General features: G+C 50.4%; 1 protein-coding gene across 1 annotated transcript in view; it reads left to right on the top strand.

Moving 5' to 3' along the window:
• Positions 1-16,609, top strand: part of ANO1 (anoctamin 1) — a 163,262-nt gene that overhangs the window by 77,304 nt on the left and 69,349 nt on the right. Inside the window, 1 exon segment of the mRNA XM_043969515.1 lies at positions 3,058-3,372. Within this exon segment, the coding sequence (XP_043825450.1) occupies positions 3,058-3,372 (315 nt within the window).

Here is a 16,609-nt window from a genome sequence, read left to right as displayed (position 1 = left end):
GTCAGCTCTGGACTAGAATGAGGAGCGCCTTCAGAAAGTCTCTCTTCTGACTCAGGGGGTAGTGAAAAGACCCTGAGTGGGGGCAGATGGGTGGCGAAGTGGATAAAGCACCAGCCCTGGAGTCAGGAGGACCTGAGTTCAAATCCGGCCTTAGACACTTGACACTTACTAGCTGTGTGACCCTGGGCAAGTCACTTAACCCTCATTGCCCCTCAAAAAGAAAGAAAGAAAGAAAAGACCCTGAGTAAGTTGAACTGTGTTTGAATTCTCACTTTGTCACGTATTATAACCTTGGATGAGTCCTTTTCCATCTCTGTGCCACAGTTTCCCCTTCTGTAAAAAAGCAGATCCTGGACAGGATGACCCCTAAAGCTTCCAACCTGAGGTTTAGAGTTGAAAGGGACTCCCCAAGGTCACTCAGGGAGGGAATCATGGGTACCAAGGCCCTGGGGCGTCCATGGCAGGATCAGGCGCCTGGTCCCATCTCCTAAAATGCCCAGTGACATTTTCAATCCAGGCAGAGCCTTGGAAAGCTGTCCTGGGGCACAGTCTGTCTACATGGGAAAAACCACCAACTAAGCAGGAGTGGAAGCCAGCCCTCCCTCTGGCTCCGGTCCATGCTGGCTGCTTCCTCTCTCCGGGCCGATTTCTTCTCAGAAGGCTCGGCATCTCCAGGAGAGAGAAACAGAGTGAGAAATGGTCACACAGAATGATATTAATCCCGGGGTCAGGCCGACAGCCCAGATGTCTTCAGAGAGAGCAGGCTGCTCTATATTAAGATTAATTAACCTGCTCAGAGGAAAATTGAATGAGGCAGCAGTGAGCCCAATAAAGTAGCAATTAGAATAATTCCCAGTATAGCAGCTTATACACCACCACTACCACCCTCCAAAAACTCACAAGCTGTGACTCAGCACATCTGGGCAGCTGAGTGTGGGGCTGGGAGTCAGGAACACAGCAAGAGTTCAGATCCAACCTCAGTCATTTCCTAGTTGTGTGACCTTGGGCAAGCCACTTCACTATCTGCAAAATGGGGGTCATAATCATAGCTCCTCTTTCTTTCCCATGGCTGTTGTGAGGATCAAATGAGCTAGTTTATGGAAAGGGCTTTGCCAACTTGGAAACGTTAGAGAAATGCTCTTCTCAGAGTCCCTTTGGAGAACCAGAAAGGCAGGTTCAAAGACAACAATCTCCATCTTGGCTTGTGCCTCGCCTGCGGTCCAACCTGCTTTCACACCCAATGTTATTTCATGAAGCTCCACATACACACACAGACACCCCCAAGTACCAGGAGCGAGGCTCAGAATTCTTCTTATCCTCATTTGACTTGTTAGGAATCCAAAGGACAGAGGGGCCAAGCCCCCTGTTCCTCCAGTCCTGCCCGCCCAACGAGCGACCCCCATTGTAGCTCAAGTTAAGGCAGACCAAAGGATGAATTCCCTAGGTCTGATGAATGCCTCCTTCCACTGGGTCCTGCAGGTTGTCTGCCTAGTGGGCACAGAACCTTCTGAGGAGAAGCCTGAGAACCTCTGACCAGCACCTCCTCTCCACTCTGGGGCTTGGTCAGTGGCCTTTGGCCAAGACCTGAGGCCAGTCCCATGGTCTCTCCGCTGTGTCACAATCATTCCTTTCCCTGGCAGCTTGATCCCCTGGTCCTTGGGGCTCATCGGCACAGAGACGGCTTGACCTTGTTTTTGTTGTTGAGTCGTTTCAGTTGTGTCCAACCCTTCATGACCCCATCTGGGGTTTGCTTGGAAGACATACTGAAATTGGTTTGCCATTTCCTTCTCCAGCTTATTTTATAGATGAGGAAAATGAGGCAATCAGGGTTAAGGGACTTGGCCAGGTTCACACGGTAAGTGTCTGAAGCTAGATTTGAATTCCTGACTCCAGGCCCAGCTATTAGCTACTTCCCCGCCAGCTGCCCCCACTTGGCTCAGCCCACTATGGCTCAAAAGATGAGTTCACTCAACCCACCAGCTTAAGCATCCTCAGCAAAAAAGAGTTACTATACAGGTGTGTACCACCACGTTGGGCCTGCAGGTGTACCCGACAACAAAAAAGCATTTATTAAGCACCTGCTCTATGCTGGGCATCGTGTGAGGTTCTGGCCACAGGGCTGGGCTACAACTTAAAAAAAATAATAATAAGCATTTTTATTTAAAGTTTTGAGTTCCAAATTCTATCCCTCCTTCTCCCCTCCCTGAGGTGGTAAGCAATCAGATACAGATTATACATGTCCAGTTATGTAAAACATTAACATATTAGTCATTTTGTACAAGAAAATGAATAAAAGGAAAAGAATGAAAGTGACAAATGGCCGGCTTCAGTCTGTTCCATCAATATCAGTTCTTTCTTTGGAGGTGGAGAGTACGCTTCATCATTAGTCCTTTGGGATTGTCTTGGATCACTCTATTGCTGAGAATAGTCAAGTCATTCACAGTTCTACATCCAACAATATTGCTGTCTCTGTGCACAATGTTCTCTTGGTTCTGCTCACTTCACTAGACATCAGTTCATTCAAGTCTTTCCAGACCTTTCTGAAATCATCCTGCTTGTCATTTATTATAGCACCATAGCATTCTATTACCATCATATACCACAGTTTGTTTAGCCATTCCCCAATGGATGGGCATTCTTTTGATTACCAATTCTTAGCCTTCACAAAAAGCACTGCTACAAATACTTTTGTACAAATAGGTCTTTTCCTCTTTTGGGGGATGTCTTTGGGATATAAACCTATGGGCTACAACTCTTAAAATGCCCAAAAGTAGGTAACAGTGTATGCAGAAGCTTCTACAGTGTAATTCCTTTACTTAACATGCTCTCTCTCTGTGTTTCTGTCTCTGTCTCTCTCTGTCTCTGTCTCTCTCTCTGACTCTGTGTCTCTCTGAGTCTCTCTGTGTCTCTGTCTCTCTCTCTCTCTGGGAGATAGGAGAAAGAAGAAGCAGTGGTCTCTTCTCTGGAGCCACACATAATTTCTTATTGCAATCTCTTTCCTATTGATGGCTCTGGACCACCATGACCAATGGCCTCTCCCTTTTCCTGTCTCCACAGCTGCTGAACTCACTGGCCGTGAACCCAGATGCGGACTGCAAGTATGGCCTCTATTTTCGCGATGGCCAGAGGAAGGTGGACTACATCCTGGTGTACAACTACAAGAGGACTGCGGGCCACAACATCCTGGCTCGAGTTCTCCATGTCGATCCCTCACCGGGGGTCCAGAGCCTCAAGCACGAGCCTCTGCCTGGCAAGGATGGGCCCCTGGAAGGAGGTGAGATCGACCATTATGAAGATGACAAGAGATCCCGGAGGGAAGAGTATGAGAGCAACCTCCTGGAGGCCGGGCTTGAGCTGGAGAGAGATGAGGATGTAATTATCCCTTCCATAAATCAGTGTGCCTGGGAGGGGGAGGCGGAATGGGTGTTGGAGGGGGGAGGGGAAGGATCCCCACCCCCACCCTGGCACTCTTTGGCTGGGAAGTCCAGTTGGTAGAAGTGGGGTTATTTGGAGATGCTGAGGGCTGGGGAGATTTCATTTTTTGCTATGAACGTCTCCCTCTGTCCCCGGGTGCCCAGATCTTCCCAGGGTGAGACAGGCACATACCCTACTGTCAGAACTGATCACGTGTTTGACCTTCTCCTTGCTCCCTGTCTGCTCTCAAACAAAGAACAGCCAATGAACCGCTTCCTTCTTCCTATCCCTAAAACATCCTTTGTATGACCCAAGTTCCTAATGCTCCCTCCCCCTTTTCATACCCCTCATAAAGAAGCAGCTGGGGAGAGAGAGGAGGTGGGGGCTGGGTGGTCTTCTGCCTTCTGTGCTAACTCGCTGAGTGAGCCAGTCCCCTTCCCCTCTGGTCAGTGGGTCCCCATGTCTGAAAAATGGGAGGGATGTCCCTGGCTGAGTTCTGGGATGCTGTGAGTTGTGAGAGTGAACCCAGAGGAGACTTGCATCTAAAGAAGAATGCTGTGCATGCAGAGAGAACAGATGGGAGGCTGAGGGGCTGAGGGTTCTTATCCACCCAGTGAGTTTGGTTTAATTCAACAAGCTTTTATGCATCGCCTAGGGGAGTGACACAGTGGGAAGATGAATTTGGGAGCTGTAGGGAGGCTGGATTGGAAAGGGCCAGTCCGAAGCAGGGAGGCCACTCCGGAGGCTATTGCTATAGTCTGGGTGAGAGAGGATCAAGCCCTGAGATGGGAGTGGGAAGAAGGGCACTTCTATCCAAGGGGAGAGGCAGTGAGCGGCCTGATGGACCAGAGCTAGAGCAGGGTGATCGCCATTGCCTTGGTCTCATCCAGGGGTCACCGCCCCCTCCCCTTCTGGCCAGGGCACCCCCGGTTTGTCACCCCGTGGCCTCCCCCCTCTGTCCTCCCTCATCCCACCCCTTCTCATATGGAATCAGCCACAAAGTCTTCATTGCTTACCCCCTCCCCTTGGATAGCTGGGCCTTTGAATGGAGCTGCGCCGGGAAACTGGATCTGAATGTTCAGCAAACAGGGGGCTCCTGTCTGGATGAGGAGCTGCCTGCTGCCTGAGGCCAGTGCTGAGCCTGGTCAGTCCCAAAGCTTTGAAGGAAGAACTGGTTGGGGAGGGTGACAGTCGTTATCAGATAATCCACCCAGGGACAGGCCCAGATTCTGAGGGAGGCTCCACCTTCCCAAAGGATGAGCGCCCTTTCTGGAAACCAACTGGGAGGCAGAGACTAACTGTGCCACTTCTACCCATTCTGCAGCCCCGAAACAGGCGGCCGGGAACTTGGAGGCGGGAGCTGGCATCCCGCCCAGGGCACCACAGCTTCCAGCTCTCCAAGGCAGCCCCTCATCCGGGGATGGCTCCCATGGCAAAGAAATTGTTCTCTTTGCAGTCCCCCCACCTCGTTTAGGGTTCTTCCTTGATGGAGGTTAGCAGCCATGCTCATTAATTCCCAGAGCGGGATCCCCCTTTCAGATTTAAAGCATCTACTATGTTCTAGCCACTGTGCTAGGCACTGGAGGTGCAAAGAAAAAGGACAGGCCCTGTCCTCAGGAAGCCCACATTCTTGGGCGGGGGGAAAGCATAACATGTTCCTAGATACACAGCAGAGGATATAGAAAAAATAAATATGCACCTATTTCCAAGGAAGATACAAAGGAAATTAGAAAGATAACCACAGGAAGAGAACCAAGGAAAAGCTTTGTTGTGGGAGGTGGCATTTGAACTCAGAATTCCATAAGAGGAAGGCATTCCAGGCATGGGGACAGCCTGGGCAAAGGCCTAGGGGCAGAAAATGGGATTCTTTATACAGAGAACAGCATCGGGGCCAGTTCATTTGGACCACAGATTTGGGAGGGGGGCATGTTCTCCACCTCCAAAGATTGGCCAGAACAGTGAGGGTTTGATTTTGAAGGCAGTGCCATGGCACTAAAAGGTTCTTGAGAACAGGAGTGTATATACAGGAGACCTGTATATAAGGGATAGTGATTTGGTGACTCTATGGAGAGTGGTTAGAGGCAGGGAGAAATTGCAGTAGTGATGAGAAGGGGACTGAACATGGGGAACATTGAGGAGACTTGGGGAAGGACTGGCTTCTGGGGAGGAGGAAGGGGGTGATGTGTCTCTGGCAAGTGCGGCTGAGGAGTAGTGTGGTACTGTGGGGAGAAAACCAAAGGTAGGAGCAAGGCTGGGTCTGGGGCGGGAGACAGCGAGCTCTCTGTGTCAGGTAGGTTGGGTGGATGCCCAGGGGCTGTCCAGGAAGAGATGGGCAGTAGGCAATGGGAAACGCTTGACTGGAGCTCAGGAGACGCTCGAGGGCTGGACATGGAGATGTGATAGTTTGATTAGCTCAGCCCCAGGCCATCCGGGAAGAGACAAGGCGCCACTTGGTGCTGGCTGTCCAGGAGCCCCATTCCTTCCAGGGGACTGGAAGACTTTTCTCATCCACAATGTGACTGCTCTGCAAGGTTTCTTTGTTGAGGCTTGGGGGGAAACTCAATTTGGGTAGCCGAAGTTTCATACTGAGTTAGTGGTCTAGATCCCTGGCATCATCAAATGAAGGGTGTGACTGTGGGTGTGTACACACACCTCAACAATCAACCTCTCTGGGGCAGCTAGATGGCGCAGTGGTTAAAGCACCGGCCCTGGATTCAGGAGGACCTGAGTTCAAATCCGGCCTCAGACACTTGACACTTACTAGCTGTGTGACCCTGGGCAAGTCACTTAACCCTCATTGCCCCGCAAAAAAAAAAAACAAACAAACAAACAAACAAAAAAAAAAAAAACCATCAACCTTTCTCCCACCCCCCCTCCAGGAGTTCTAAATAAAAGCCTAAAATGGGCACAACCTGGAGGGAGACAAGTTCAAAGCAAAGGGCTATTTCCATTCCAAATAAATGAGTCTAACTATTTGGGGATTGCCCCTTAGGGCTGCCTAGTGGCCACTTGGAAGTTTCTCTCCGGGGCACCTGCTGAAGCTTCACTTTGACCATTAAAAGTTGTCCCATATTGGGGCAGCTAGGTGGCGCAGTGGATAGAGCACTGGCCTTGGAGTCAGGAGGACCTGAGTTCAAATCCGGCCTCAGACACTTAACACTTACTAGCTGTGTGACCCTGGGCAAGTCACTTAACCCCCATTGCCTTACTAAAAAAAAAAAAAAAAAAAAAAAAGATTTAAAAAAAAAAAAGTTGTCCCATACTTTAGTGCCCCACACACTCATTGATCTAACTTTCGCATGTCATCTAATCTGGTGTGTGTGATGCAGCGTGTTCAGGGAGGCCTTCAGGGTTTAAGGCCACTTAGTTATCTTATGTCCCGATGGAAGCAGGGGAGGGTCTGTTGTAGAGAACAATGCACAAAGACCCAAAGAGGAAAACAAAGCCAGACCAGAGTCTATTAAAAGGCTGTGGGGATGATAGGGACTATGTGAGGGGGGTGTGAACTGGGGCCAGGGCCACTGCCAGGGCTGGCTACTCTCTGATCCATTCCACATGGAGAGGAACCAGCCTCACTAAGACACAAATGTTGGCTCCTTTGGGGGAAAGAACATTTAGGCTAGAGAGTGGATGCCTACTTTCTAATCTCATCTTTTCAAGAGGTGGACAGAGAAAGAGAGGGGAGAAAGAAAAATTAAAAAGTAGACAGACAAAAAGCGATCCGGCCATCAAAATCCCCCAGGTGAGAGAGTGTTACCCCAGAGGGGCTTTGCCCCTGCCTTGTAGGTTCCCCCTCTTCTGCTGAGCCTAGAGAGAGTAGGACGGACATGTTGCCTTCTCCCCTCCCTGCTTACAACTCGACTGAGCATCATGGGAACTTCCCCAGGGAGCTTCATAGAGGTCATCCAGCTCTGGGCAAGAGTGGCTGGCCCTTCTTCAAGGATCCCATAGCTCTCGTGGGTGCGGTGTTTCTCCCATGTACATCGGGTATCCTGCAGGGATGGGAAAAGCCTGTATAATTGAGGGCCCTCTTGGCTCCCTGAATCAGGCTGGTTGGGTTGTCTGTTCTTTCCCCTAAGATTATCCAGTGCCTGTGGTGAGCTGCTGGAGAAAGACTCTAGTTGTGGCCACCATTCCTGGCCTTCCTTAGGGCCAATCCATTTCTAGATGCCAAGCCTGTGTTGGCTCGTTGGCTACCATCTGACGTGACTGGCACCGGAAGGGCAGATGGGGCTCCTAGCTTCATTTTACAGGTGAGGAAGGTGAGGCTTCTTTGTAGTACTGCTCAGCTGGGATGGGCCTGAGGCAGCTTCTGCTCCCTGGTCTCTGTACTCCATCTCCAGCCCTCCTGAACCACAATGCTTAGTCAAGTTTGTCCCAGCGTGGTGCTGGCTGGCCTCGAGCCATCCCTGGGAAGAGGTGGGAGGCTGCCTGTGGCACAGCAGCGCTATTTCCATGACTTAAGTGCATGAATTCTCAATGGCAGCAATTTCGGTGACCGAGGTCGCTGCTTGGGGGACATGGGCGGCTCTGGGCCTCTGCGGTCTTTGTACCTGGCCATGATGGAGAGGCTCCCTTGTGACTGTTGGGATTGAGTGCCTGCTGCTCAAAGCCTGATGCTGGGCATGGGAGGGAACATAGAGATTCCCCCTGCCCTCAGAGCTGACGGCATGGAAAGTTAGGTGGGCGGGTCAGATATTTGAGGTGCCAAATTACCTTCAGCCAGATGAGATCCCTGGCCCCTGGAGGTGGAGCTTGAAGGAACTACAGGGTCCACGTACCACAATGTGCTCACTTTACAGATGAGGACACAGGATCCTTGTGTTCACGTCTGGCCGGTCCCATGGTGAATGCCATCCACCAAGCGCACCTGAGGTCCTAGGGCTTGGGTCCCCAGAGGTGGGGTTCTATCAGTGGGATGTGGATGCACTCCACCACAGAAATATCTCTTCCTGTCTAAACTCACATTTTTTGATACCGCGCCATATGGGATGTTGGATGTTTATATTATGGGAGTAATTTATTTTTAGAAAGTGCAGAATACTCCAGACCCAAAATAGATGGACTTCATGCCCTTGGAGGCCGGCCTTTAAGGGGAAGAGGAAGCACACCCTGTCCCAGTGTTGAACTTGGAGAGACCCTATTAAAGGCTGCTCAGGCTATGTGAGTGTGAGCTACGTGAATGCAGGATTCCCCACCTGAATTCTCGATGCTCGTGTCCAGGATCTTATTTCATAATTGCCCTAGAGTGTAGCTCCCTCTCTTTCCTGACTCTGTGGATGCTCCCACTTTAGGGAAAGGTGTGGGGCTTCACAGAGAAGGCACAAATGCTCCTTTATAGGCCACTGGGTGATTTCTCTGGGCACAGTGGCTGGTCCCTGGAGCTGGTGGAGGGATACCGAGGGAATGGTGCCTATTAACTCAGCTGAAGCCTGAGGAAGCTAAGAATAGGGAAAGGTCTCCCTGCACATAGGTCAGCAGATAAGGAAACAGGCTGGTGGTAATGCCACTTCTGAAGCTAGAAGGCTAGCACATCCTCACCCACCAAGACTAGGAAGCTAGGGCTGTCAGGGATAAGGGAAAGAAAGGGCTGGGAGTCAGAGAAGACCCCAGTTCAAATCCAGCCTTGGACACTTACAAATCATATGGCCTGGGATAAGTCCCTTATCTCTAGGCTCAGCTTCCTCGGCTTGTTGGCAGCTCAGGCAGGGTTCCATGATGCTCCAATGACTGTTGCCATTAAGATAGGAAGGACACCTTCAAGAGTCCCTGAGAATGATGCAAATACCCCCAGAGGGCAGTGACCCCATTTAAGGCCTGAGTGGGGATTCTTGGGCAGCCAATGCCAAGGATCTATCTTTTTCTTTCTTTCTTTTTTTTGCAGAGCAATGAGGGTTAAGTGACTTGCCCAGGGTCACACAACTAGTAAGTGTCTGAGCCTGGATTTGAACTCAGGTCCTCCTGAATCCAAGGCTTGTGCTTTATCCACTGCGCCACCTAGCTGCCCCTCCAAGGATCTATCTTAAGAAAAACAGGAGCCCCAAAGAAAGTAGGGAGAAGAGTGGAAGGAGAGGGAGCAAACATTTCTCAAGTGGCTGCCACATGCCAGGCAGTGTATGAAGTGATTTATAAATATTATCTCATTTGAAGAAGCCATGTGGGTGGTTGGGAGATGTGGGTGTTTTAGTGGACCCTAAACTCTATTTGAGTCAGCAGCGTGACTCATTGTGGGCTAAGAGCTTGCAAAGAGCTGGAGTGACCAGGGACTAAGGAGGCAGCTGCCTGGCAGGCCTCTACCCTGGCCCAGTCACTTCCAGTGTTCTATGCCTTCCACTGTAAGTGTTGTAGTTTAGAAGGGAGGGTGACAAACTAGCCAGTGTTCAGAGGCTGCTGCTATCATCCCGGGGATGAGAAGGGCTCATTCCAGGAGGATCAGGCAAGGGGTCAAGGGGTATTGAGACTGGAAAAAAAGAGAGGGCTGAGGGTGGGTTTTGTGTGTGTGTGTGTGTGTGTGTGTGTGTGTGTGTGTGTGTGTGTGTGTGTGTGTGAGAAAGAGAGAGAGAGAGAGAGAGAGAGAGAGAGAGAGAGAGAGAGACGTTCTCAAGGACCAGCAGAATTGTTTGGAGTAGGGATTAGATTTGATCCCAGAAGACAGAACTAGGAGAGGGGGCGGCAGCTGGCAGACGACCCATTTAGGCCGGACTTAAGTAAAAGCTTCCTGACCATGAGAGCCGCTGTCCAGAGTGGACTAGGCTAGCGCTGGTAAACGTGCAGCAGCAGCAGCAGTTTGATGGCTGCGTCTGTTGGAGGAAGGCTTCTTAGTCCTGGGCTCGATTGCCTGGCTGCCCCCCTCCCCCTCTGCCCTACCTCGCGCCTCTGATTTCCTGCTTCCGTGAGGCTGAACCAGGAGGGGACGAGTGTGCCAAGGGCTGGTTGCCCATGCAGCTCTGCCTGGGGCCATCCTTGAAAGAGGGACCCCCCACCCCGGCCCAGCACTGGGGACATGGCCAGTGGCCCAAGTGAGCCAAGGCTGGATGGGGCAGAGGCTGCTCTGTGACCCAGGAGATAGCCTGTCCTCACCAGCAGATTCCACGTTTCTAGAGCCCTTTGGGGGTTAGAAATTTGTTTCCTCTCAGCACCTTGTGAGGAAGGGAAAGTGTCCTTGACTCCATTTAAAACATGAGGAAATCAAGGCCCAGAGATGGGGGTGGGGGGGTGACTTGTCTTGGGCCACAAGCTGGCAGGGCCAGTGGGCTCTTTTTGGGCCTCCAGCCCTCCCATCTGTGGTCGCGGCTTTCTTATTGTTTGCTCCCCACCCTGGGGTGAGCTCTTAGTTGCAGTGACTATGGGCACCCGTGCCAGGCTGCGCAGTGAGGCCATGAGGGAAGGTGAGCGGGCGGGTGCCCGCAGCCTCCAGCTGGCTCTGCCTCATAGACTCTCCTCTAGCACTACCCTGGCCCTGGCCTCTCCTGGCTGCTATTTCCACTGTGTCCCCTCAGCCCTGAGCTTTCTCACTGCTGGCCTCTGTCCCTGAAGCCACTGCCGTGCCCATGGCCTTCCTACTCCCTGTGCCCCCTGTGTACACCTGCAGAAAGGGCATCAAAATCCACCTCTTTAGGGAGAAATCTAGCTCCCTGGAAAGATAACCTGAGCCCAGGGTGCTCCTTGTTATGTGAGAGTGGGCATCCCAGCCACTGAAGTCCAACTTGTGGCGAGCCCTGGGAAGCAGAGCCTGCACTGGTCCCTGGAACAGTGCCAGGGCCGTGCTAGGCATCGCACCCACCAGAGTGGCTGGCACAGGGCCTGGCACCCCATGGGCACTGGGCCACTAGCTGTGGAATGCTTATTGGCCCCGGTGGAATTGAGTCAAGACAGCCAGAGCACCAGTGCCCCTGCCCCGGCTGACCCCGACCAAGGGTGGGCAGTGGTCCCCAAAGAAGGGTAGCTTACAGTTGGGAGTTTTCCTCACTCTCCCAGAGGATGGAGCCTCTTGGCTAGGATCAGGAGAGGCAGCATGGGAGCTTAGACTCCCCAAGACCTGCATACAAGTCCCACCTACAGGACCCCTAACTGGGTGGCCCTTAACTACTCTGGATCTCAGACAACTCATTCCCTAGGACTTACCCAGGTCCTGGAAGGATCGTTTGACATTTGTGGTTGGCAATAGAGTGCTGGGTCTTCAGTCAGGAAGACACTTGCAGTGTGACCCTGGGAAAGTCATTTAACCTGTTTCTGCCTCAGTTTCCTCATGTGTAAAATGGAGAGCATAACTACAGCTGCCTCCAGGGTGGTTGTAAGGCTCAAATTAGCTACCAGTTGTCCAGTGCCCACCATAGTGCCTGGCACATACCAGGTGCTGTAGAAATGGCAACTGTTCCAAATTGTAGGAATTGCAGCACCTGGAGTTGGTCACCATGAAATAGTTCCAGATGCTTTGTGTCTTCTGCACACATCCTTCCGAGGTGTCAGGGTGTGGTAGGAGTGTCAGGCTTGGGACCTGGGTTCAAATTCTGCCACAGAATTGTATGGTTTTGTGCTCTGCTGACATAAGTTTTATGTTGAGTCCCACCTTGCACGTTCGCTCTTCCCTAAACCAAGGAATCTGAGGAGCCTCATTTTCTTTGTCAGTAAAATGGGGATGATCATGGGGGGATAGAATGCTGGATTTGAAGTCAGGTCCTCCTGACTCCAGGGCCGGTGCTCTATCCACTGTGCCACCTAGCTGCCCCGACAGCTCATGTTTTCATTTTTTCCTGAACTTGAGGGCCAGTGAGTCTCTCTGTATGTTCTATCCTTCTGATCCTTGGAGTGTTTGCTCAGCCCCCTCCCCTGGGGACTGGCTGAGACTAGGCTGGAGCCTTTGGCCTTATGGCCCCATAAGGACTTTTCCTCCTGCCCAGGTTAAGCATCTCATGTGTCTCGCTCAGCCCTGGACCCCAAGGCAGCCTTTCTTAACCACCATGCTGGGGGGCAGGGAGGGCTCCCTGGTTAACTTAGGCTCTGCTTAGGCTCAGGGGGAGTGGTGTTGGTGCTGTTTATTTTCTGTTAGATCCATTCTTGGTGCTGAAGTCTGGACTCTTACAGAATCTCTTGTCCTGTGGCAGTCGGCGGAAACAGTCAAGAAATCCAGACAAAGTGAGCTCTAGACAGGCTAGATGGGAAGTAATGATCAGAGGGAAGACCCCGGAAATGCGGGGCTGGGGAGGGCTTCCTGGAAGAAGGGGAAATAATGGATTTAAAAGGCTCCATTTGTGTTTCCCCTCCTCCTAAAAGTGGGCGATATGTCAGATCAGGAGCAGACAAGGCCCTCCAAGAGACACAGCTCCAATTCTTGATGTCACATTGGCAATCAACCCACATTTATTAGGCACCTACTACATTCCAGGCACTGTGATAAAACACCCTTAGAAGGTAGGATTCAAACCCAAATCCCTCCAGCCCCAAAACCAAGTGTCCCCCAGTGTCCCAGACCAGCCGAGGTTCGCAGCCCCTTCATTTTGGTCTCCTGTTAGGAAGCTTTCTCATGGCCCCGTCACAGAATCTGTCTAGTTCCCTTTGTTTGGTTGGTTGGTTTTTGGTTTTGTTTTTGCGGGGCAATGAGGGTTAAGTGGCTTGCCCAGGGTCACACAGCTAGTAAGTGTCAAGTGTCTGAGGCTGAATTTGAACTCAGGTCCTCCTGAATCCAGGGCCAGTGCTTTATCCACCACGCCACCTAGCTGCCCTCTCTCATTCCCTTTGAATGAGCTGGTTTGTGTCTGTGCTTTGATGGGGGTGGGTAGAAGTAATCGCAGCAGGTTGGTCTGAAGGCCTGGCTTTGAACAATCTTCTCCCCCCACCCCTCACCCTGGGGCGGGGGACGGGGCTCACTTGCGTCTTCTCACTGGTGCTTGGGGCCAAACAGCCATGAGATCTATCTGGCGCTTGTGTCTGGGAGCCCCTAGAGGGAAGCGGCCGGAAACCTGCCGGGCCCCACGTCTGCTTTGGCATTCAGCTTGGGAAAAAATGAAGCCCCGGTTCCCTGACTCTTCTGCAAACTTCCCAGCATCCTTGGCCAATAAGCTGGGCACTGCTAACCCATCGTGCATGAGCTGCGAGCACCCTGGGTCCCATGACCCGGCGCCCTGTTCTGGCCAGATGTTTCCAGAGATGGGTGGAGAAGCCAGAAACAAGCAGCAGGTCGGGGGCCACTGTCAGGAGCCATCTCCATGGATTTCCAGGCATATAATTGGAGTCTCTTGGGCGGCAGTGTACTGTGCATGGAGAGAAACCCCTTGGGATGATAGCTATTCCTCTCAGGGTTGGAACAGCTCAGAAGCCATTTACTGAGTGTGGCTGGGATGGACACTGACTCCCCACAAGGGCGGGTCCCCGCCACACCAGCCTTTCCCCACAGTACCCCAGCAGTGAGCCGATGAGTGCAGGACCAGGGAGCTGGGCCAGTGGGGGGCCTGGGAAGGTCTCTGTGTCTGGGGTGCCTTCCTTAAAAGCCTGGCTGGCTCTGGAGTAGCTCTGCTCCTTGCTACCTGGAGTGTGACCTTGGCTGAGTCATTTGGACCCTGTGGGCCTCAATGTCCTCTTCTGTAAAATGAGGGGCTTGCCCTCTGAGCCCCACCCCCCACCCCCTCCCAGCTCTGGCTTTAGGATCCTATGATTTCCCTGGGCTTCCATTTCTCCATCTGCAAAATGACAGTGCTGACTTCAGTAACCTGAGATTCCTTCTATCTTTGCCTGCCATATATCCACAAAGCTCTGTCTGCACTCCCCCTTCTCTGGGTAGCCCTTCCCAGTGCCTCTGGAGGACCCATCTTTCCCCCTCAACCCTCAGGGGGTCCTTGGCTTTGCCCCTTTCTGATCTCCTCAGGTGACACTACCAGGGTGACCCACTTCTCTTTGAAACCTCTCCCCAAGCTGGACTCCCCACAAAGCCCCACTTTCTGTCTTCCTCAGAAGCCAGCACGATGCCTGGTATTCAGTAGGCATTTAATCAATGCTGAGTTAGTTCATTCACTGTTACCATCCATGAAGACTAAGTTTAGCATAAAAAAAAATAACTAAATATATAAGCATGAGGGATTCATTCACTGAACATTGGCCTACTGCTGAACAATATGCTAGGGGTGGGGATAGAAAGAAAAAAATGTGACTCCAGTGCCCACAGTTGCTAGCATACCTCAGGCTTTGCAATTAAGAACTTTTTTAACTTTATATTTTTAAATAAATTATATTTTATTATATATATATATATTTTAAAGCAATTCATTTGATAGATTTATGTTACACATTTGATTTCTAAAGTGTATAAATTTCTCTATTTTTGATTTTATTTTATGTATTTAAAATTATTTCTCTTTGTTCATGTTCTTTTCATCCAATGGAACATAAGCTCCTGGAAGGCAGGAATTGTGTGCCCAGGGCCTGGCATGTGGTGGGTACTTGGGGAATGAATGAAATTGTCCCTGCCCTCCGTGGGCTTACATTCTTTTGGGAAAGGAAGGATGATCCCATATACAGAGCTCTGGAGTTGGGGACAGAAGTCCCAGCTGCCAATTCCAGCTGTCTCTGTGTGTGACCTCAGGCTGGTCACTGGCACCCCCACGTCCTCCAAGGACATTAAAGGTCCTCATTTTACAGATGAGGAAACTGAGAATAAAAGAGGTGAAGGGAGTTTCCTGGGGTCATGCTGGGAACGGGCTTCAAACCCAGCTCATCCTGACTCAGTCTGATGCTCTATCCCCCGGGTCACCTGACTGCCAACAACCTACAAACTTGGCCTCAGTCTCCCAGCTAAAGTTCTGTCCATGAGATAGGCTTGCCCAGGTCACACACCTAGTATCTAAAGCTGGTTTGGACCTCGGATCTTCCTGACTCTGCTGCTCAGTCTGGCTGCCCCAGCATGCTGCTGCTAGGGGGATATGCTTTTGTGAACCAGGAGCTTGGAATTAACCTGTCCTTGTGTCCAAGACTCTCCTAAGCATATCAAATCTCACAGCACCAAATGCAGACCCCTGTAGCACTCTCCTAGAGACCTCCTTCCAAACTGAGCTGGGCTTGTTAGTAACTATTTACTTTTAGGCATTTGCATCCCTCCGTTTCTCAGTCCACCCAAGTGTCCTATCATCAGGCCCACATCTCTTGTTCTTATCCACAAGCATAGATTCTGAAAGACTTTTTCAAATGCTTTTCTCAAATTAAGGTAAGCAGCCTCTAGTATTTTTTTTACTCCTGATCTACCAGATTATTAATAACCAATTCAATAAAGAAAATCAGCTTAGCCTGATCTTCATGACCTGTATGATCGTGGTTTCCTTTTCTAAAGGTACTTTAGCCATCCCTTTAATAACAGGTTCCTGAACTATGTCCAAAGGGCTATCAAACTGTGCACACCTTTTGATCCAACAACTCCACTGCTAGGTCTATATCCCCAAGACATCCAAAAACAGGGGAAAGGACCTATTTGTACAAAAATATTTGTAGCAGCTCTTTTTGTGCTGTCATAGAATTGGGAAATCAGGAGGATGCGCATCAGTGAGGGAATGGCTAAACAAGCTGTGGTAGATGATGGTGATGGAATCTTATTGTGTTATAAGAAATGAAAAGCAGGAGGGTTTCAGAGGAATCTGAAAAGACTTACATGAACAACCAATGCATAGTGAAGTGAACTAGGAGAACATTGTAAATAGTAATAGCAACATTGTATAATGAAGAACTGTGAATGACTTGGCTATTCTCACAATACAATGATCCAAGACAATCCCAAAGGACTAATGATGAAGCATACTATCTGCCTCCAGAGAAAGAACTGATACTATCTGAATGAATACAGACTGAAGCCTGCTATTTTTCACTTTCATTCTTTTTTTTAATTCGAGTCTTGTACAAAATGACTAATATGGAAATGCTTTACATGATTGCCCACGTATAAACCATATCAGACTGTTTGTCATCTCAGGGAAGGGGGAGGACAGAATTTGGAACTCAAATCTTTTTTTTTTAAATGTTTACAAAATTGTTTTAACATGTAATTGGGGAGGGAATGGAATATCACATATGAACAAACAAATGAACGAATGAATGAATGAATGAAATGAGGGGTAAAAAAAAAATTAAGTTCCTGAATTGAACTCACACTTACTGACTGAAATGCCCTTTCTTTGAGGCTTGGGATGTTTGCTCTTACCACAGTATTCCTCATTCT

The sequence above is a fragment of the Dromiciops gliroides genome, chromosome 6 (assembly GCF_019393635.1).
Source record: "Dromiciops gliroides isolate mDroGli1 chromosome 6, mDroGli1.pri, whole genome shotgun sequence".
NCBI lineage: Eukaryota > Metazoa > Chordata > Mammalia > Microbiotheria > Microbiotheriidae > Dromiciops > Dromiciops gliroides.
The sequence above is the reverse complement of the archived record's forward strand: the minus strand, read 5'-3'. Positions and strand labels throughout refer to the sequence as shown.